The 22,811-nt window shown below is 43.1% G+C and overlaps 2 protein-coding genes across 3 annotated transcripts in view; one reads left to right on the top strand and one right to left on the bottom strand.

Moving 5' to 3' along the window:
* DOCK1 (dedicator of cytokinesis 1) overlaps positions 1-22,811 on the bottom strand; it is a 278,458-nt gene that overhangs the window by 152,501 nt on the left and 103,146 nt on the right. The window lies entirely within an intron of this gene.
* Positions 1-22,811, top strand: part of INSYN2A (inhibitory synaptic factor 2A) — a 41,773-nt gene that overhangs the window by 9,709 nt on the left and 9,253 nt on the right. The window contains exons 2-3 of the mRNA XM_071446430.1: positions 2,912-4,070; positions 19,408-19,479. Coding sequence (XP_071302531.1) covers positions 2,917-4,070; positions 19,408-19,479 — 1,226 coding nt within the window. The 5' untranslated portion in view covers positions 2,912-2,916. The remainder of the gene's footprint in view (positions 1-2,911; positions 4,071-19,407; positions 19,480-22,811) is intronic.

Genomic DNA, 22,811 nt, shown 5'->3' with positions numbered 1-22,811 from the left:
TGGGAATAAAAAACTCTGGATCAGCTAAATCAATCAGGCCTGTGCAGTTGGGAAAGGGAGAGAAGCAATTTGGTGAAGAATCAATTTATTGGCTATTAAAGACATGCTCAAAATTAACTGCAGAATGAAGCTCCCCGTTTATCTGCTCTGGAGGATATCTGCAGACTCTTGGTTTCAGCTGGGCTGTGGACTCCATGAATTCCATGGGAAATCATCCTAAACAAACCCAGCCCCCACAAATGATGGGATTCAAGTGGGAGGTAAAATAATCTGAAAATTGAGACAGAGCACAGACACTAATGAAATATCAAGCCAATACTTGAAAATAAATTGCATGTTAATGGATCCTGCTGTCAAATAACCAAGTGCCCAAAAACTCACTTTGACATCTCCAAGGAATCCTAAGAGATGGTGACTTTCAGAGCTACAAGCCAATTTTTGTAGCCTTTTTGGGGAAAAACATGGCTTTTTCAGACACAATTACTGAATATTTCAGATCTTTGTGAATGCAGGATTTCATTTTTGCCACAATTTCTTGGGAGCTCAGAAACTCCCACTGGCAGATTTGGAACTAATGGCTGTAATGGCTGTTATGCTCTTGTATTTAGGGTTTTTTTTTGGTCAACTCATTCATTTACCAGACTGTTGTGGAAAATTTGCTCCCAGTAGTTCTGAAGTGCAGAGGTTTGGTGTTTGACAGCAGTTTTACAATAGATTTTTATGTGGTCCAGCTGCAAGCTAAAGGACTGGGTTTGTATCTTAGCCAGCACTATTTCCATTAAAACTTCCCAAATTCCAGCCCTAGGTAGACAAAAAGATGGATGGCCCTACCTGCTCTGTTTGCAAATGCCCCTCAAATAAAGGCACTCACAAACACAATTACAATTAAAACACAGCCCAAAGCAGCCAGGACAGGACACTGATGTTCCCCTACGACCAACTCAACTGGAACAGAAAATTCCTGACATTCAAATGTAGCTGATTTATTCCCCTCAAAATCTGCCCCTCATGTGTTAGGGGCGCAGGGATAACTGATCTTAGCCCCTACTCTGCTTTTATCTTTAGACTCCCCCTTAGAATTTTCATTTTATTCTCTCTTTTCCCCCAAAACGGGGACTTGGTCACCTTGGTATCAGATCATTGGCTTCTATGTATAAAATAACCAGTTGAAAACTGGGATCTGGCAATCTCAGATTCCATTATTTGAGTGGTTTTGTCCTGAATTTTCTCTTCTTTTTGCTTCTTCTGCAGACTTTGCACTACATCAGAGTCACAGAAAAACTTCTTCCCCTTCTCCAACGACTGCTGCTCCCTCACCACTCCCTGAGCATCACAAGTCAGACAGAAAAAGGCAAAGTAGGGGGATTCTGGAATATTTCAGTTCCCTCTTCACAAATTACCAGGGCCAGGGCATTTAAACATGAAAAAAACATTAAGTAATGACGTATTTTCATGGGATTTTTGACCCACAAGTCCAACCTTGGACTCTGTGCCATGCACATCTGTGTGTGTCTTTAGGGAAGTGTTACTTTTACTTTTAAGCCTCATAAACATTCAGTTTTCCACTGAAAATTATTTCCCCATTAAGCTTTCTTACTTTAAATATAGACTAGTCAAGGATTCATTCCCTTGTGCCCCTGAGTTGGCTTTCTAAAACAGATGCTATTATGGCACTTAACTCTTCAAGAGTTTCACGTATTTTATTAAATAGACAAAGGAATTTTAATTAAAAACATATTTCAAGTACACCTGAAAGTCCCTTTACTTGTTTTACATTATACTCCTAAGTCCCTCTGAGGGTTTCAGCAGGAGATATATGCAGAATGTTTGGATTAAGTGGGAATTTGGTAATTCAGCAAGTCTCAGGGAGAAATTTGCACAACAGGAAAGTAAAAATTACAACTTCAAATGAGGTGTAAAAATGAAATCTTAATTATGCAGCTACTCCAGATCTCCTATGATCTGTACAACCACTGGGGTTTGGGGTTTTTTTGGGTAAATGCTGTATTAAGCAGTTGGCATCTTCTACTCCTTGAGGAGGAGCTTATATTTCAATGGCAGATTAAGTAATTTCTGTGATTCATCACAGGTTTGGAGGTTTTTAGTGCTTTAGGATTTTTTGGGACAAGCAGCTGTATCATAAAGGCACATTACTGCTTCTAGGAACGGATGAGTTGTTTTGCATTTGAAGCAAAACCTTAATTGATGCACTGCTGACTTCCTCCAAAACTTCACTAATTCATAAATTTTACACACCCAGCACTACCAACAAGTTGCTAATAATAATTAATCTGTATTTAGTTTTATAAAAATCCAGATAATGACACCTCTAACGACCAACTAACTCCTTGCAAAGAATGCTGAATACATTACACAGCAGAAATGTGTTTGGTAAGCAAGCACACGAAAAATATTGCCAGTTGGACATTTATTGCTTCTAAATATTTGCATTGAAAGAGAATTAAGGGTGGGCAGAGCTCTCAACTTTTCTTCACTTGGACAAGGACACTTGGTTTTCAATTTCCCTGTAGTTTTTACTAACTATCAGGTAAATTCAGAGGACTGGCTTCCTGGGAGCACATATTCCTGAAGGAAATTGCTTCCTGGGAAGCCCTGTCATGACAGCCACTGTCCTATCCTGGGAAAATAGTTGTGAAAAAACTTCTGGCACCAGGAAACCACCTCTGTGAGGAGCAGGTATTCACAGCAAATCGAGAGAAAACATTATTAAGATACAAATCTCTAGAAAATCACCAAGGGCTGTGACGCGACGGAATCGAGCGCATCGGTCGCGAGTCACATCCATTTCAGTGGGATCACAGGAACGCGGCTTAAATATTGCAGAAACCTCAGGGGAAAAAGTAACATTTTTGTTGTAACATGAAGCTTTTTGCACTGTTTTTGGCTGCAGGCATCATGGTGAGTAAGGAGCCCAGCAAATGCTTACTCACCGCCTCGGACAGCGACGTCGAGCCCGCGGCTTCCCTGGCGCTGGAGATGAAATACGCGCTGGATCCCAACCGGCAGATCAAGAAACGGAACAAAGCCCTCCAGGTGAGGTTTAAGGATATCTGCGAGGCCCAGAACGAGCAGAGGGACAAGCAGCTCTCCACCTCCTCCACACAGGACCCCGACAAGAGGGAGGCCAAGGCCATCTCCTACAAGACGGCCTATCGCAAGTACATGACGGTGCCCGCCCGCAGGTCCATCCCTAACGTCACCAAGAGCACAGGAGTCCAGACTTCCCCTGATCTCAAAAAGTGCTACCAGACCTTCCCTCTGGACCGGAAAAAAGGGAATATTCTGAAAAGCGCCGCGACCGTGGACACGTTACCGAGCGAGAACAACGGGTTCCTGATCGAGGTGAAGGACAGGGAGGGCCGGGGCTCGGGCGAGGCCGCGGCCTGGGGCAGGAAGGCCGGCAGCCTGCAGACGGCCGAGTTCATCTCCCACATCTCCGAGCGCGCCGCGCACGACAACGGCGCCGAAGCCTGGAAAAGCAGCAGTTTGCACAGCTCTCCCAAAGAGCCTCGTCCTCCTCCACCCAACTTGGCCGAGCCCAGCGAGGAGGAGCCGGCGCGGCCGCCCGGCCGGGGCAGAGCGGCGGCGGCGCGGCTGGGGAGTGACGAGGCCGCCCAGCCCCTCCACGGGAGGGTCTTCAAGACTGAAGTGGCCACAGTTTACCTGCCGGCCTCGCAGCCCGACCTGCCCGGCCTGGGCGACTGGGGGCCGTGCCCTGAGGAGGAGGACAAGAGGATGGTGCAGCTGAACGGGGTGCAGCCCCCGGCCGGAGATGCCCGAGCGTGCGCGGCGCGGGCGCAGTGCCCGGCCCCTGAATGTAGTGACCAGAGCCTGCAGGTCAACGTGGCGCCCATGGAGGAGAGCCAGCCCTGCCGGACGGCCGTGGCCGTGAGCCAGGAATGCCAACAAATCGTGCCTCACACCGAAGTTGTGGACTTGAAAGCGCAGCTTCAGATGATGGAGAACCTGATCAGCTCTAGTCAGGAGACCATCAAAGTGCTGTTGGGTGTTATACAGGAGCTAGAGAAGGGAGAAGCTCACAGGGAAGGGTGAGTAGAAGCCTTTTTAATGAGTATGAGCTGATTGAAATGTCTTTTCGACCTTGAGTTTGCTGATGCCAACGCGTCCCTGCTGCTATGCACGTGGCGCTCCTCACACGGAGTTTTGCTGCTTTAGGAGAAACCTGCCAGCAGCATTCAGATTGCTATCTGCCAGTCCCAGGGTGTAATTAAGTAATTATTTAACGAAGGGCCCATAATACATCTTCCTGTGCCTTTTCTAAGGAGCACAGAACGAGCCGCTCTCCAAACAGGATTAGCGAGGATGTTTTCACATCAGCAACTTGCATTAGCCGTAATTCCTCACACGGCATGAAAAGCAGCAGCAAAACCTTAATTCTGTAAGAGACTTACCTTTTTAAGATTAAGGGATATTATTACAACTCCCAATGTAATTCCCTTAATGGCATATGAATCTCGTCTGGTTTCCTTTCACCTGAATTTTTCATGGTATTTTTATCAGAAGGAAATGAAATGAAAACTTTGAATATCAAAGTCTTCTTTATAACTTTCACACAGCCCTAAACATGACAAACCCAAGCAGAAAGAAACAAAATTGTGTTTAACCCTAGCTTTCATTATTTAAATTAACCCATAAGGCATTATAAGTACTGAACTGTAACTCAGTACAACCTTTAGTCTTTACCTGGACTGTTCAACCCATCTTTTATCACCTTAACCGATATTTTGCAGACTGACTCACCTTAGTTCCCTCATCATTATTCAGTGAACATACCTCAAAATATATGTGTGCTGTTTGCTTGTTTTGAAATACTTCTGTAGTTAAATCATAATTTGCCAGAAGTGATCAGGACTTTAAAATTAAAAAACAGCAGCTCATTCTACAAAAGCAGCACCTGCTTTTGTTTGAGTCAGAAAAGTACATCTTTAATTTAAATTTCCTTAGGAATGTAGGAATCATGTGAATCCTTAAACTCAACACGTCTGGCATTAAAAAGTCATCTTAGTTGGACCCTGCTATCAAGACAGCTGTTGCGTTGTTAGTTTATTTTACAGCTGGTTATATTATTATTTATATCCTTATCAATTATCAATATCAAGTCCTGGATAATCAGACTGGGACATTTCTTTGCCTACCTGAAAGCCACACAGGTTTCAATGATCTTAAAGATCTTCTCCAACCAAAACAATTCTATAATTCAAATTTTTTTTAAATTATTATTTTTAAAAAACCTCCCCTGATTTTCTTAACTTCAAGAAACTGCAGGAGCTTTGGCAAGAAGTGCCAAGCTGCTTTTCCAATCACAAAATACAGAAAACTATTTCATCATCATAACTCATCACCCGCTCGTCGAGAACCCTGAGTGCACAAACACCCACATCAGAGCCACCTGCTATAAATACTCTGCTTCCTCCACACAATTACATATCCAGATTTTATCCCTTCCCAAAGACAGCACAGCCACAGGTGCAACAAACACAGACTTTTTATTGCCCTGACAGAGCAGAGCTGTTACTGCAGCCAATGTTAGGAGTACTTGGCACAAAACAGATCTTGGCCAAACTATCCAGGATTGTCTTCAGATAATTCCTCTGCAGCTGTCACCCCAACTAAGCTGTATTAGCTCTAAAATGGTGAAATTGTCCATAAATCCCAGTTTAGAATATCTTTACAGCCTCTTAGACTCATGTGCTGGAGTTTCCAAGACTCCATCTGACCAGGAAGAGCCTATTCAATAGGTTCACACTCGGAGCCACCTCCAGCTGCTCCTGCACGTGCCCCAGACACATCCCAGACCTGCTCCCTCCCTGCTGGGCACGCAGGGTGTCAGGATGGGCAGGGAAGGAGAAGGAGGGAGATGCACACTTGCACGTTTTCATGTCCCTGCATTCCAGACCCTTCTGATTTTGTGGCTGTGGATGATTTGGAAGGAGACTGCACAGCTTTGTGCTCGGGACCTTCCGCAGTGATGCCTCTCTCCAGAGCTGGGAGAACACTCTGTTCCCCTGCAAACACCAACACATCATTAACACAAAGCCTGTCTTTATCCCCAGCTCCCTCAAATTACACAACTCCTGCAATAATAGGCTGCCCCATCCTTTTATTAGAGTCATTCTTGCCAATTGCTGCATTCATCCGACACCATCTTTGCTACAGACCCTGTGTAAACTATTACATATCTCCTCAGTGCCAGCATGTTGAGCTTTTTTCCTGTTGTAACCAGGCTTTAGGTCAGTTTAGATAAAGAAATTAAAGCAGTTCTGCTGTTTACTGTAGCATCTTCCATCTGCTAGAACAGCAAGAGATGTTTGTACTTATGGAACTCACCTGCTTTTCTGATGTACATTAAATTCCTTAGAATAACACACTACAAGAAACAAATACAAATAACACACTGCTGGGAAAGGAAAAAAATATGAAGGAAAAAAACCACCAAAAGCAAAAAACAAAGCCCCAACTAAATTTCTTAATCAGATTTTTCTGCCTTTAAGGAAATCAGTGTTCTTTAAGTGCTGTTGCAGTGCCATGGGACTGGTGCTCAGTGGATTCATTTTCACTAATATGCTGTAGGTCCTGAACTGCTATTACTGCAATTCATCACTAAATGAGTCGATGCCAGCAGAACTGTAGCAGCATCTCTGAAGGCAGCAGTCTCATCCTTTGGGTGCCTATCATCTATGTGTGCTTTTGAAAATGTCAGTGCTCCATCATCTGCAATTAGCAACAACAGCCAGCACTCAACTCTGCTCCAAGGGAAGGGGAAAGCTATTGGAGCAGGAGGAGAAACACAGAAACTGTGATCCCCCTCCCAGTTTCAAAGGACATTATTAAAATTCTGTGTTATGTGCATCGTTATTTACTAAAACCTTGGCAAAATGGCTGTTCTACCTCTCTGTGTGGAAGCTTCTACAAAAAAAAGCAAATTACATCCCAGCAAACATTGCTGGATGCCTTAAGTCATGCATGAAGGAAGTGCAGAGCTGCAGCTTCAATTAAGAGTCCCAGCTCAGAGTTAAAAAAACCATTGAATATTACATGATGCAGGGTGCAGCTTTAAAACACAAACCCAGCTTTATGCTCCAGTTTTATTCTGATAAATCATCGGTGATCTCACTTTACAGACATATTTGTCTGCATTCAGAGGGAGAATTTAGGAAGCCAAATGTGTGGAGCATCACTAAGGCTGACGGGACTGCAAGCACAATGCAAGTTAATCATTCTAAAACCTGGCTAACAAAGATCTGTGAAATACAGAACAGAAGATGAGACATAATCAGAATTACTTTGCTCCTGGAGAACAGCAGTGACCTGCCCTTTAAATCCTTCCCGTGGAAGGAACAGTAATCTGGGCCCTCCTCATTATACAATAAATCAGCAATTTTAATAAACAAAGTGCTCAATTTGCCACACAAAAACAAGTCACAGTATTTTGACTCTGCCAGGCCAAATGCTACACACCAGACAAGAGTTAAATGAACCTGCTTCAGAGCTAATTTGCATTCCTCTATTAGTCAGCAGTGGTTCAGGAATTTAAAGAGCTCTCAACAAACTCCTTCGAAGACGTTGTCATGGATGGAATTTAAATGTCATCACACGTTTTTCAATGACTAAGGGAATTTTGTGCCTCACATTCTCATTTCTGAGCAGAAAATAAGCCCATATTGTGTGTCTGGATGGAGGTTTGCACCCAAGAGAAGAGGAGAGCAGGGAGCATCCTCACCCAGTGCTGCCTGAGCAGCACTGCCAGCAATGGCCCTCAAGGTCACCCAAACTGATCCTCCTGCTCAGCAGAGGTGGCAAATCCAAGTCAGGGAGCCAAAGCAATTATTGCCTGGGCTGTTTGCTCTGCTCCCAGCCCTGCTGTTCAGAGCAGACCAAGGAGACTGAGCAAATCAAGGCAGGAACAACCTCCAACCCCTCACCTTCCAGACTGGAGGTCCTTGTTTCACAGTGGAGAAAAGGAAGCTTAAAAGAGTTCACAAGAGCAGAGCCTCTGCAAGCACAGCCCTTGGGAGTGATGTGTGAGCTGCAGGAATGACAGCACAGGGCTTGGGTTGGGATTTCCCCCCTCAATGGCTTTGTTTTGCTTTTGTTTTCAATTACAGCCCTGGCAAAGGGAAGGTTTAACGGGATCATTTCTAAGAGAAAACCTGGAAATGGAGGGACACAACAGATAAGCTTAACTACAAAAGACAGCTCACTAGAAATAAATACATGAAAAGCAGAAAGAATAGAGCAAATTGCATCTGGGATGCACAAACTGTGTCACATTCTGAGTGACTGCAGGTTTTGGGACACTGTAAGAACAGCTTGGGATGAGGACTGTGATGAGTGCCTTTATTTCCTGCTGTGACCTTTTTACATCCATCCATTCTGCCTGGAATCATCTCTGAAATGGTCACACTCATTTCATTATCCCCAAAACCACCTCCTCAATTCTTTCCTCCTTTCTTTCTCTGAAGCTGCTGTATTTTTTTTTTATTTTTTACTTTTTATTTTTTGTATTTTTGCATCATTTACAGGTCATTCCCAAACACCTTGGAAAATGTAATATTTCACCTTCCTGAGGCAGAGCCAGGGGATCTCTTTGGATGCACCTTCCCTAGCCAAGGAAAAGGAGTAATTTTGCACAAATCAGAGTTTTGTGGACCTTGTGATCCTTGGGCCAGTGATGGTTGAGTGCTGCTCACTCAACCCAAAGCAGGAGCAGTACAAAGACACCAAAGGTTCATTTACCTGCCCTCAGCATAAGAAATTTGGTTTTCCAAGCTCTGAACCAGCCCTTTCATGCTCCCCCAAGCCCAGCTGGAGCAGAGCAGGCCCACACCAACACCTCAGCACTGGAACTATTCCATTATATCCCAAAATCCCATGGAGGTTATTCCAATATCTGCTGCCAGTCCATGGGATCCCCTTGACCCCTCTTATCTAAAATTCTCTTACATAAAAAAATCCCAAACCAACCAACCAATGAAAGCTGATGATATAAGAGTGCCACTGAAATATCTACTATCACTGAAGGTAAAAAATCCATCATCACCTAAGGTTTAACCTCAAATTCCTTTTTTCTTTAACCTCAAACTCTATTTTTTTAACCTCAAATTCTGTTTTTTTTAACATCAAATTCCATTTATTTTTAACCTCAAACTCCATTTCTTTTTAACCTCAAATTCCTTTTTTTTAACCTCAAATTCCATTTCTTTTTAATATCAAATTCCATTTTTAAACTTCAATTTTAATTTAACCTCAAATTCCAATTGTTTTTAACTTCAAATTCCTTTTTTTTTTCTGAATTAGCTCCCTAACACCTGTCTGGATTTGGATGTCCAAAGGCAGGTACACCAGGAGTATCTCAGAGCACACTTTCACAGGGATGAGATTTATATTTTTGATAGGATTTTTCATTAGAGCTGGACACATTTATTCTGGGGCTGATAATCCAAGTTTCAGGTCAGATTGGCAGAGTGGATAAAAGGGGCAAAGTCTCCCAGTTCCCAGCCACCCTGGAACATTAATGTGTAATAATTCAGAGTTTCTGGGTACTACAACATTGCAGATAGAGAGCTCTTCAATAACCCTGCTGTCAGAGCCACTTTCTATCAATCCTTTGTGAGGAATACGGTGGTGGGAGGCTTTCAGCAAGGAAATAAGGGGGGGAAAAAAGGGAAAAGTGAACACTTAACAGCAACCAGAAGGTGGAATAAACATTAGAAAAAAGGAAGAATCTTTTTAGCAATGTTACTTGGTATTAATGCTCTTTTTTCTCCCCCAAAATGCCACTAGGAATGTTCTGAATCTCAGAAAATAGAACTTATTTTGCTAATATAGTCCAGCTTTTTATCTGCATATACTGTATGGGCAGAATTTAATGGAAATGTATTTGAACTACTGAGAAAAATAATTTGATTTCTATCTGGTTGCTATTCACTGGACTTTAAAACCAAGAAGAAATGTCATTCCCCACCACACCTCCCTGTTCCAGCCCAGGATCAGCAGCTTCAAAGTGAAATTAAGGTTCAGGACTTCTCCAGCAGATTGGCTGCAGGGACACAAAGGCCAATAAAAGCAAATCCCCACAATTCAAATCTGGAAAAAACTGATGGAGTCTGTTAATGAAAGACTAAAACAAAAAGTGTAAGCAAACAATATTATTGCTAAACATATCCATAGGAATTAGCATGGATCAGAAGCTTCCCAATGTCACCAAGCTGCCCAAATCACACACCTGCAAGGAGAGTTTCCCTGCTAAATCAGTCTGTTTTTAAAAAAAAAGAGAATGATTGAAGGTAAGGAATTATGAAGTTTGCACAATTAGAATAATCCTTTAATAACTGCAGTTTGGCTGTTGGCAGTATCAGAATGCAGAGCCACGAGCCTGTAAAAATGGGACCAAAATGAGCTTTAGAGTGTTAAATTTTTCACTGCTGTTCCTTCACCAGGAGATGAAACAACTGATTTCTAATTGACACCTCCTTCTGAGCCTGTGCTTGCACAAAGGTACAATTATCTCTTATCCTGACTGAGGAAAAATGGCAAAAAGAAGAGCAAAAAGACTTGTCTGAAGATGGGGGTGGCTTTGTTTTTAAACTGCAGAGGCTCCAGGTACCCCAGGTTCCAGATTTGGGACAGGCTTAAAAAAGCCTGAGTAGCACATTTAGGAAAGTGAAGGTGAAGAACTGGGAGATGATGGAGACCTTGATTCAGGTACCTGGGGCTTGGAATGGGATAATCTTTAAGGTCCCTCCCAGCTCACACATCCTGGGATCTGTGGCCTGAGGAAACCTGAAGTGAGGAGTGTCCATCCTCCCTGACCCCACCTCTGGGTCTCTGGTGGGTCTCTGGTGGAACTGCTCTCACTCACACCTGAAAACACCTAAAACTCAGCTGTCCACACTGCCCCACAGCTCTTACAGCTTTTGCTTTGAGCTTTGCCAAACAGAGGGATTTTGAAGATGGATGAGCAATTCCCTGCCATGGAACCATTTTTTCCACGATAAACAGTAGTTAGTAAAACACTCCAGTGAAACTGGGCCAATTCTGAGCTTTTTGTGATGGCTTTTGCATGTCATGGAGGGATCCGTGCTCCAGGTCAACCAGGAAGGAAACCTGTCGTTCCAAGCAAAGCTGAAATTCTGTTTCTGTGTTTGGACCTCTTTTCCTAATAGGATGATGATGGGGATGATCTCTATCCCATTACTCACTGCATGAGCCAACCAGAAGAGGACAGACACAACTCTATGGGGGAACACTGGGATTTTTTCCCCTCAATTCCAGTGTCAGAGAATCCCAGAATGCTTTGGGTAGGAAAGGACCTTCAAGACCATCCCATTCCACCCCTGCCATGGGCAGGGACACCTTCCATTATCCCCTCCAAGCCCTGTCCAGCCTGGCCTTGGGCACTTCTAGGGATCCAGAGGCAGCCAAAGCTTCTCTGGGCAGGGCCTCACAGGGAACAATTCCTTCCCATCCCAGGGAACAATTTCCTATCCCATCAACCTTTTTTCATTTTAAAACCACAGCTCTGTGTGGTCCAGTAACTCCTCAGGAGGCCAGCAGAGGTATTTTGGAATTAGAAAGGAAGTTTACCCTCTGGAATGTTTGAACCTGGAGTCAGTTAGCTCATTTCTTTGATAAATCAGAGATTTGTTTACTTTATTGTCATCCACACAAGCTCCAAAGAAATCCCAGAGATGGCACCTGGAACTGTGGACAAAACTCAAGCAACTGCCACACTCCTGGTCTGTGAATTCTCCTCGAATTCCCATTATCCAAGGAAATGAGAAAACACAAAGTACTGGGACCTGCTCAGGCTGCAACAGGCAGAGTTCAGCACTTCCATGATCCTTCCTGCTGGTTTTTGGTTTTATCTCCATACATTTTCCCATCCTTCTTGCAAGTACAGAATCCCAGAACCATTTAGGTGGGAAAAGATCTCCAAAACCATCAAGTCCAACCTGTGCCTGATCCCCACCTTGTCACCAGCCCAGAGCCCCGAGTGCCACGTCCAGGCCTTCCTGGAACACCAAGCACTGGCTCCTCACAAACACCAGGAGCAGTGGCCAGCAATTCTCCTCCCTCTTTTAATTCTATGCTGCTGCACAACGTTTGGAATTTTAAACAAGCCTGGCTGATGCAGTTATTATTTGAAGCCAATGTAGGCTTAGAGATATAATGCACAAAGGGTATTTGAGCTTGCACTGAAATCTCAATCACAGCAAAATGATGAAATAATAGCACAGATTTTGACTTCTCCCATCTTCCCTCCTTTATAGAAACGATTCCTGGGAGCAGCCTCAGTTCAGAAGTCCAAGCCAAGCAGAATCCCAGGGGTTGTGTTTCAGCAGCAGGAGCTCCTCAGCTCAGGGTGGGAGCAGCAGGAGCTGTGAGGGCACAAGGATTTCCACCATCTAACACATCACCTCAGCTGCTCCCAAAAGTCACACACACAAAATTAAATATAAAATCCCATGGATTTGGGTGTGGAAGAGCAGTGGGAAGTGGGAAGAGGAACACTTGAGGCTGCAGGAAAGGATGGGTGGGTGCAGCAGATCTGATGATGAGCTGCTGGCTCAGGAGGCTCCAGGCAACGACCCCAGATCCAGGTAAAAAGCCCAGATTCAGTCCTGAATCCTCCCTCGGGGGGAAACCACAACAGGGAGAGATTTGGGATGAAGGGACAGAGCTCATCTCAGCCTCACTACTGGAATGTGCTCCAGATAACCTGGGAAGTGCCTGGCCCAAAAATTACCCACCAGCAGTGCAGCTGCTGCTCCACCAGAGCAAACTCCCTGAATGGCTATTAACACCAGGAGCTGACATTTTAATTATCCTCCTGGTTTTTCTGATGAGACAACAAAGGCACAAATATTCAGGAGAGATGTTTGACCTTGCACACACCTAATTCCTGTAAGATTTTGTGATTTCACTTGAAATACATTTTAATTCTCTTTGTCCTCACTGTATTTTTTATTAAAAAAAAAACCAAACAACAGTCCTATTAAAATATATAGTTATTAAAAAAAACAAACCCAACACTCCCTGACTAACCTGAGTATAATAGAAAATGTATTTACAGGGTGAAAGCTCTTGAATTGCTGTCGTGGGAGTCGTGCCGTACGCCCACAGTGCAAATACCTCAAAAAGCAAATTAGTCATCTGCTTCCAACTGTCAGGATGCAGCAAAAGACAAACCACTGTCTTGGAGAGAGCCTGAAAAATCTCACCACTGACTTTCTCTACGTGGCAAAGGATTTTTTTCAGAAGCCAGATCAGAAATATCAACCTTGAAATAAGAAGAGAGAGAAGAGTGTTCAGTATGGGAATGTCAGGGTGGATGGGGCTTGGAGCAGCCTGGGATTGTGGAAATTGTCCCTGTCCAGGGCTGGGGGTGGAATGGGACGAGCTTTGGAGAGAGGAAAACTGTTTTCAGTAAGGTTTAGTTAATCCTTAGTTAGGAAACCAGCCAGCAGCACAAAGCTGGGATCACTTAGACCTGTCTGATCTCTGAGTGGGAAAACAAAACAGAGGGAAAGAGGAAAAACAGACTCAACAAAACCATGGAAAATAAAAAAATAGTTAGGAGGGAAACCAAAAATAACCCAAGCACACCAGACCCTGAAACACATGGAGCAAATCCATGTTTGCATCCAGAAGAGCCTCAAGGTAATTCCTCAAAGCACAACATCCATGCTGATTTTTACCCTCTCTAAATGCAAACTGCTAATTGGTAATTATCAACTTCAGGAAAACACAGCAGCAAAAAGGTTAAAACAATTTTTCTACTTTGAAAGTGATTTTTCAAAACACCCTTACAGGAGCCAAAGGCTGGCCCAAGGTGGTTTAGACCTGCCTAGACCTGGTTTGGGAGCAGAATCTGAAGTTCTTAAAGGAACTGGAGATTTTCATCCACTAAAAACCTGATTTTGCTGATATACAAATACATTTGTATGAGTTTCCCATTGAACTAAAGTGGTAAAGCTTTCCTAGGGCAGAATAAACCTCTAGGGCTAAGCAGGATTTATTTTAACCTAAAATAAGATGCAGAAGATATACAAGAGATTTTTCTGCATTTTACATGGCTGAAAAATGACTTGCTCAAGTCATAAGGACAACTAAAGCTCTCGTGACAAAGTGGAGTCATTTTATTTTGCCAAAAGGCAGATCATGTTTGTAGCAATAATTCCAATTTTCTCTTGAAGCACAGTTACTGAAATTATCAGTTCTGTAATACTTTAAAGTAGGAAACAAAGATTTTGAGAAGTTCTCCGTCCAACTGTTGATTTTTAAAGCATTTTCCTGTAAAGATGGGCAATGTTAGGCCAGGTGGGATGGGGCTTAAATCAACCTGGTCTGTGGAAGGTGTTCCCATGGCAGGGGGTGGAAGGGTCCCCAGGGGTGGGTTTTAAGCTCCTTTCCAAGCCAAACCACTCTGGGATTCTGGGATCAGAAGGTTTAACCAGCTGTGTAATGAGTTCTCTCAGCAGCTCTAGGAAATAATAAAACAACTCCAATTAATACAAGGACTTGAGGAGAAGCAGGGCCTGCACTTCCTCTGAGCAAGGCCAGAACTTCACATCAAACACACTTCAAAGGCCCACTGCCTGCCTAAGATCATTTGTTTCACTATATTTAAATAACAAACATCAACCAAAAAAAAAATTCTTGAAGTCTGTTCATCTTCCTTGCTGGTAATAATCCATCAAAAGTGTGAGGAACATCAAGATCATGCTGCTCTGTACCCATCACAGCCACTTCTGGAAAATCCTGCCATTAGGGGACTCCAGATCCAATAGATCAATCCTTCTAAATCATCTCTAGGAGTTTTTTCTTTGTTTTGAATAGATGCCCATTTTAGAAAAAATCAGCATACATAGATCTAAAGCTTCCCTCTCCCAGCTCAAGAGGGTCTCTCTAATTTATACAAGCAAAAAAGATAGACAAATGCAAAGATTTTGATGTTGAAGTTGGTATTTTTTAAAAAAAGCCTCCAGCAGGTGCACAAATTGACAAATTGTGTGTTTCACAGGGATTTAGAGAGTGTAATCCCCTTAGGCTGCTCTGAAAATTGCAGCCTATTCTTAGTTCCTGCCAGCCCATGTCAGCAAAATGGTTGCTCTTCATTATGATATTTTAATACTTGGGAGTGTTAATTGAGGTTAAGCTCAGGTTGTACCCAGAATGCTAAAAAAAAATATTAACCTGACAGGAAATGAAAGTCTCCTGAAAATAATATGGAAAAATGTGTGAAAAACTGGAGATGAGATCTCCTTTCCAAGGAGAGATGCAGACAGAGAAACTGAGCTCACCTACATCCATCCTTGCTCCAGGACCTTTGAGGCCAGGTTGGACAGGGCTTGGAGGACCCTGGGGTAGAGGGAGGTGTCCCTGCCCATGGAATTTTGTGGGATTGAAGGTCCCTTCCAACCCAAACCAGTCTGGGGTTCTGGCATTCCAGGGCCTGCCCAAGCTCTGCACGTCCAGATGCAAACAGAAAATAGAGGATTTAAGGTTAAAAGGGTGAAGCTCTGGAGCAGTGTCTCCTCCTCAGTGGACATCAGAACAATCACATCCAAAACAGGCTGAAAATCCAGGAATAACCCCTGAGAGCCCCACCAGGCCAAAGCCAACTTCCATTTCTACAAAAAGGTGACAGATTTTCTGTAGGAAACTTTGCCTTGTGAAAGACTTGACATTTAAAGAATTGATTTTTACCAAAAATAACAACTGGTTTAGTAACGAAGGACAAGGTTTTGGTCTCTCTCCTACATGGGAATACTTTCCACATTGTTTTTAGGAGGAAGGAAAAAAAGCAGCTTACTCAAACACTGCATGGCACAAGGAAAGCATCATCACCCAGAACTCTGCTCTCCTTCTCCTGGTACCCAGACTCTGCTCTCAAATCATTCCAAAACTGATGGAAACTCTGTTTTTCAGGAAGTCTGCACTGAAAATCAACCTCACTGCCTAAAACCTGCATGGCAATGCTGTGCCAGTAGTGAAACCCTTGCTGGAGTGAAGGAGACAAATTCCATGCAAGTGTTTGTGTAGATAATTATGTGAAAACAAGCAAGTGCAAGTCCAAAGCCCTGAGGTATCAGCAACAAAATTCTTTCATGAGGAGTTTAATTTTTATAGAAATAATTGAATTTACACTGTTGTAACACTCATATAATTCAGTCCTGGCTAAAGAGCTCTGAAAGTGACAGATGGAAAGCAAACACTGGGACACCATGGAGTGTTCTTGGGGCTTTCAGGGAATTCTAACAGGATCACTCAAAGAAGGAAATAATAGAAAATATGCAAAAATCATCCCTGAAAACTAAAAATACTCATTAAGGAAAAACTGCTTTAAGAAAATTTAATCAAGAATTAAATCCAACTAGAAAACGAATATATCACTATAACCAGTGAAGACTGAGAATGGCAAAGATGCTAAAACCAAGCACAGCTGAATGTGGCAGTTGAGAGATCAGGATTTCAAACTCATCATCCAAAAATCATCTCATTTTTAAATAATTACATCCAAGGATGTAAGTATTCATTTTCATCAGCTTAACAAGTCAGCCTTACACCAGCAAATATGCTTTTAAACATGTGGAAATCTAGAATTATTCTGCATTTAAAGACCATCAAATCATAGAATGGTTTGGGTTGGGAAAACCTTAAAGATCATCCAGTTCCAGCTGATTGCAGGGCTACAAAGACGAATGAAAATGTTCCAACTGGAAAACAACTTAAAAAAACCAAACCAAGCTGGCACCAGCACAGGGTGTTTATGGCTTTACCTATAAAGAGCAAAGCCACATCCCTCTGAAAGCAGCTATTGACTCTTCTTTATGTCCTCAGTAAATAAAGGCCTTCCCCAACTCATCTCTAGATTTTAAACGTTGTATCTTTAGTTAAAGCTTTTAGGAACTGATCAATAGCTTGGAAAAAAAAAACGTTTTACAAGTCTCAGGTTCATATTAGGGACAATTTGAATGTCAGCTTCTGAAAGATCTGAAGAGGGGAAATGAAAATCAGGAATTGCTTCTCACAGAGAGGATAAGAGCAAATAAAAACCAGGAATGGAGGTTTACCCATAAGGAGGAGCACAGCAAATGGACATTTTGCTTTGTGTGAATTCCTCTGCACACCTGAAGGAGAGTGAATTTGATGTCCTTCTGGTTTTTGCCTTTTTTCCTTTTATATGTCCTCTGTATTCTCTGCATATATACTTGGAGCTCTGTAACATATTAATCCCAATAACTTTCCGTGACTTTTCCCTAGACAAAAACCAGCACAAATTCCAGAACTCCAAACCCTGAGAAACACAAGACCCCTACCCTAGGTTGGTTCTCCCTGATTACCAAGGCTGAGAACAACTCCTCAAGATAAATTTCATGGACAAAGTACAGCTTAGTGCCTAACTCCAGAAAAGGGACCTAACCCAGAGAAAATTGCACCACCTCCTGTCCTCCTAATTAGCACATTCATCAATTATGTTCATTTCTTAAAACTTATAAAAAATGTACTCACCACTGGGAGGGTACACTTTTGTAGGCATCTTTCCATAACTGTCCCTGAAAGCCTTCAATAAAAATCCACTTTTATATTACCTCCTACCCTAAATTTATCTCAAATTTCATTTTCCAGGTTGGGAAAATGATAACAGGGTTGGGTGGGATATTGGGAAGGAATTCCTCCCTGGGAGGGTGGGGAGGGGCTGGGATGGAATTCCCAGAGCAGCTGGGGCTGCCCTGGATCCCTGGCAGTGCCCAAGGCCAGGTTGGACACTGGGGCTGGGAGCACCTGGGACAGTGGGAGGTGTCCCTGCCATGGATTGAATTTAAAATCCCACCCAAACCATTCCATGGTTCCATGATGTGGCTTTTGTGTGATGTTAAAAATCAGCAGTGTTGGTAATCTGAGCATATTCCTCTGATTAAAAAGCAATTTTGAGGCCAAGTAACAACCACCATCGAGAACAGCAAGAACTCCACATTGCATTTGGCTTTTAGAAGGAAAAAAAAAGTCTTAAAAAAAGCAGAATTCACTCTCTCATGAACTTCTGTTGGTGCCACCACAGTGCCAGGAGCTGCACCCACAGACCCAGAGCCTGTGGCTGGTGCCACCACCCCAGCCACTGTTAATCCTTAAAACCATAAAGAAAAGTGACACAGGCCCAGCTGATCATTCTCTGAGCTACACAAACAGCCTGCAGCACCTCAGAAATGCTGATTTTCCATCCTGGGCACAGGCACACCAAACAGTTGGTGCAGAATTTCCCATTAACACTTGATATTACATAGGCTGGATATGTGCTCAGTAAAAATTAACCCTTTTTTTTTTTTTTTTTCCTTCAAATGCTGGATTTTTCATTTTTGCTCATTGTCAGGGCAGCAGAGGAGCTCTGTCCCTGCAAGGGCAGGGAAGGGGCAGAGATGCCCCTGGTTAAAGCAAAGCAGCCCTGAATAATTGGAGGTCAATCAGCTGAACTGCCTGGGCTTGAGGCAGAGCCTCATTCCCTGAAGGAATCCTGACTTGGGGCTATTTTCCACATCTCCAAAGTTCCCTGGACAAATTATTTCCCCACTTCTTCTAAAAACAACTTTGAAGAAATGCTGCCAGCACTTGTTTGTATGTAACAAACTGAAATTAACTTCAAAAGAGTCTAAATTTGTGATTTTACAAAGAAAAATCCAAGTACCAATGCACAAATATTGAACTAACAATTTTCATTTTAAACTCATCTGCATGCCAGAACATTCATGTTCATAGGCAACTGTTCTATTTTAATGAAATATATTTATTTTCATGAAATTTCTATGTATTAAATAGTACCTGCATACCTTAAAAACCCCTTTTTAATTAGAAGTGACCAAGGCAGAGACAAGCACAGGTAAATAAGAAGTCATTGCTGCAAGAGACTTCAAACCAGAGTGTGACAAAGCACAGCTGCAGGCTAAGGGAGCACAGGAAATGTCATTTCAAAGGCATTTTCTTCCTTTTAACACATAAACATCCCTACAACAAATCTTCAGACCTCCCTGAGAGTCACAAAATTCCTAAACAGATCTTATTTTGCATTATTTTAGTCTGTACACTCCCCTCCTGATAGAATGGATTTTGTGTTTTGGTTTATTGCTTAATGCTCAGAGTTTGGGCAGAGTGAAAGTGGAGAAAATATTAATCCACCCCAAAGAAGTAATTTCTTAATTTAAACTGAATTTTTGGTGCTGTTTTCCTAACGTTTGGATTTTTATATTCAATATTCAAGGTGAAAAATAATCCTGAAAATCTGATTATTATGAAAATGGTCATGGAAGGCCAAAACTTGTTAAAATGAGTAACTTTTTTACTGATGCCACGTTCTTGTCTTTGCAGGCTTTCCTATCGGACCGGCCAGGACACGGCCAATTGTGACACGTGCAGGAACAGTGCATGTATTATCTACAGGTGGGTTAAAATACCAATATTCCCATTTTTCCCTGGGAAAAAGCAAAGATCCAGTCACTAATGCAGGCTCAGCAACTGGCCTTGATGTTCCAATCAACAAAACTACTTTTAACTCTGCTAAAGTCATAAAATTCAGCACCTGTGGAAGGGTAAATCACAAAGAGATTATTGTGGGCACAGAGCTGTGGGATGGGAGGTGCCACAAGGTGTGAGCTTTGTTTTTAAATTGCTGGAGGTATTTCTCATTTTCTGACCTGCAAGTCAACTTCAATTTTACTTTCATAAACTTCTGTACCTACCTCTGATTTATTTTTATGGCAATAACAACTGGACTTGGGAAGTCACTTGGAGAGAGGGTTTGTAAAGCAAAGAGAACCAGATACAGATCCCATCTACAGCTTTAGAGTAAAATCAGGGAGAGATGGGATTTTGGGAAGGAATTGTTCCCTGGGAGGGTGGGAAGAGCTGGGATGGAATTCCCAGAGAGGCTGGGGCTGCCCCTGGATCCCTGGCAGTGCCCAAGGCCAGGCTGGAGCAGGCTGGGATAGTGAAATCTCATTCCAACCCTGCCCAGGGGTTGGAATGAGATGAGCTTTAAAATCCATCCCAACACAAACCATTTAAATTTCTGATTTTATAAAGTGACATTCCCACCCAGTTTGGGGTTTTTTGGCACATCCAGTGAAGGAATAACAGGCACTGGGCATGAGGCAAAGCCATCATGAGGCTGACAATGTTTCACCCTGACAGCTTCATTGTCCTCCTTCTCTGGAGTCCCAAAAAATCCACCTGGCTGTTAGCAGGGGAGGTGAAAGCAAACATGGCTCAGGGTTTCAGCAGATCAGGCAGTGCAGCACAAATGAAAATGCACAAGATGCCAATTCCAGTGGAGACAGAAACTCAAATGAAGGCACCAGTGTAGGACTTCCCCCCTCACTCCTTAATTCTCTGCTCAGCCAGCTTTAGGCAGAACAGCTGGAGCTATTTATTTATGAATTTTCTCTTCACTGCACAGAAAAAAAGGAGAAAAGGATGGAAACCTTCAGCTCCACTTTACAACCGACCACAACAGGGCTCTGTGCAGGGGCAGAAACCAATTCATGTCTTGTTCCTCCTCTGCAGCCAAGTTCAGAAGCACAGGAACACCCAAAGCCTCCTGTGCCTCCCTTTTCCTGTGCAATTCCTGCCCCAGAGCAGCCTGGAGGCACAGCACAGCACAACTCCAGCAGGGATTGCTCCTTGTTCCATTAGCTAGGAAAAAACCCAATTAAGACATTTTTGCAAATCTTCATTTCTACTCAGTGGATTTAAAGTTAAGGAAACTTCCAGCTTCCATTCTTACATTCAATGGGAATAAAACCTGGAAAAGCAAGTTAGGAGAGTTTTCCTACTGAGAGAAGGCAGGTCCTGCTGCTCATTCCCACCTGGAACCCCTTTGGGCAGCTCCTGCTGCCCATTCCCAGCTGGGATCCCTTTGGCAGATCCTGATGCCCATTCCCAGCTGGGATCCCTTTGGGCAGATCCTGCTGCCCATTTCCCACCTGGGATCCCTTTGACCTTTGGGTCCTGCTGCCCATTCCCACCTGGAATCCCTTTGGGCAGATCCTGCTGCCCATTCCCACCTGGAATCCCTTTGGGCAGATCCTGCTGCCCATTCCTAGCTGGGATCCCTTTGGGCAGATCCTGCTGCCCATTTCCCACCTGGGATCCCTTTGACCTTTGGGTCCTGCTGCCCATTCCCACCTGGAATCCCTTTGGGCAGATCCTGATGCCCATTCCCACCTGGGATCCCTTTGGCAGATCCTGCTGCCCATTCCCAGCTGGGATCCCTTTGGGCAGGTCCTGCTGCCCATTCCCACCTGGAATCCCTTTGGGCAGGTCCTGCTGCCCATTCCCACCTGGAATCCCTTTGGGCAGGTCCTGCTGCCCATTCCCAGCTGGGATCCCTTTGGGCAGATCCTGCTGCCCATTCCCAGCTGGATCCCTTTGGGCAGGTCCTGCTGCCCATTCCCAGCTGGGATCCCTTTGGGCAGATCCTGCTGCCCATTCCCAGCTGGATCCCTTTGAGCAGGTCCTGCTGCCCATTCCCAGCTGGGATCCCTTTGGACAGGTCCTGCTGCCCATTCCCACCTGGAATGCTTTGGACAGGTCCTGCTGCCCATTCCCACCTGGGATCCCTTTGGGCAGGTCCTGATGCCCATTCCCAGCTGGATCCCTTTGGATATTTCCCTCAAGCCCTGCTTGCAGGGGATTTTTGAGCAAAAAGCAGCTCAGCTTTGTGCCAGTTCAGGAGAATTCCTGCTGCAGGCAAGAAATCAGAGAGCAGAGGCACAGCAAAGCAGGGGAGGCAGTAGCAAAGGGGATTATGGAGACAGGATAAGCCAGAAGGGATAAACCAGGAATTCACTGATAAATGCAGCCCTGGGATGTCCTACAGGAACTTCTGAACACCTCTTGGAAAAGGGCAGCAGCTCCTGAGTCAGGCTGGGATTAATTAAATCCAGATGCTCCTTTGCCAAAGGTTTGCATGGAAAATGCTGCAGGGAGTGACCTGAGTTCTCTTTAGGGCAAAACAGCTTTTAGGAACAGGAATTAACACTGCTCAAGGTGCCAGAAATCCCTGGGTTCTTGGAAGGCACTGGACCTGTCACAGCAGGAGGCTCTTAGTCTTGAGCTCTTTTTCCCAATTAAATATATATATATAAATAAATAAATATATGATTAATTTATCCCATATGAATATATAATATATATACTTCCATATATATATAATATATATTCTATATATAATTAATATATAAAATTAATTATATTCTATACAATTATAATAATAATATTATGTTACTATAATAGTAAATAAATATGATATTATAATAATGATTGATATATATATATACATATATACATACATACATATATATAAATAAAAATTTATTTTATTCCATAAGGGTATTAATATATAAATAATGCCATTATGGGATAAATCAATATTTAAAGAGAAATTCATCACTTTGCCTTTAATTGACTGTGTGGGTTTTTGGGTTTTGATTCAATTTTGAACATTGTAGCACGAAAAAAAAATATTTACAGCTGTTTCAAATCTTTATTTTCAAAGAGCACCTTAAAGGAATTATTAAGTTACCCAAGTGCATCCTGTGGTGTCAGGCAGAGCACAGGTGAGGAGGCAGAAATTCATGCAATTAAATTCTTCCCCTCAAGATGAATTTCAGAGTATTGATATAATGAAGCACAAAAACCAGAGACAGTGGAGAAGGCAACAAAAAAACCCTGCTGTGCTTTAAAGAGTTTTTACATCCAAAATATCAATACTG

The sequence above is a fragment of the Agelaius tricolor genome, unplaced genomic scaffold (assembly GCF_023055355.1).
Source record: "Agelaius tricolor isolate 1412-34295 unplaced genomic scaffold, bAgeTri1.0.p SCAF_22, whole genome shotgun sequence".
Classification (NCBI taxonomy): Eukaryota; Metazoa; Chordata; class Aves; order Passeriformes; family Icteridae; genus Agelaius; species Agelaius tricolor.
This window is presented reverse-complemented; position numbering and strand designations above follow the sequence as displayed.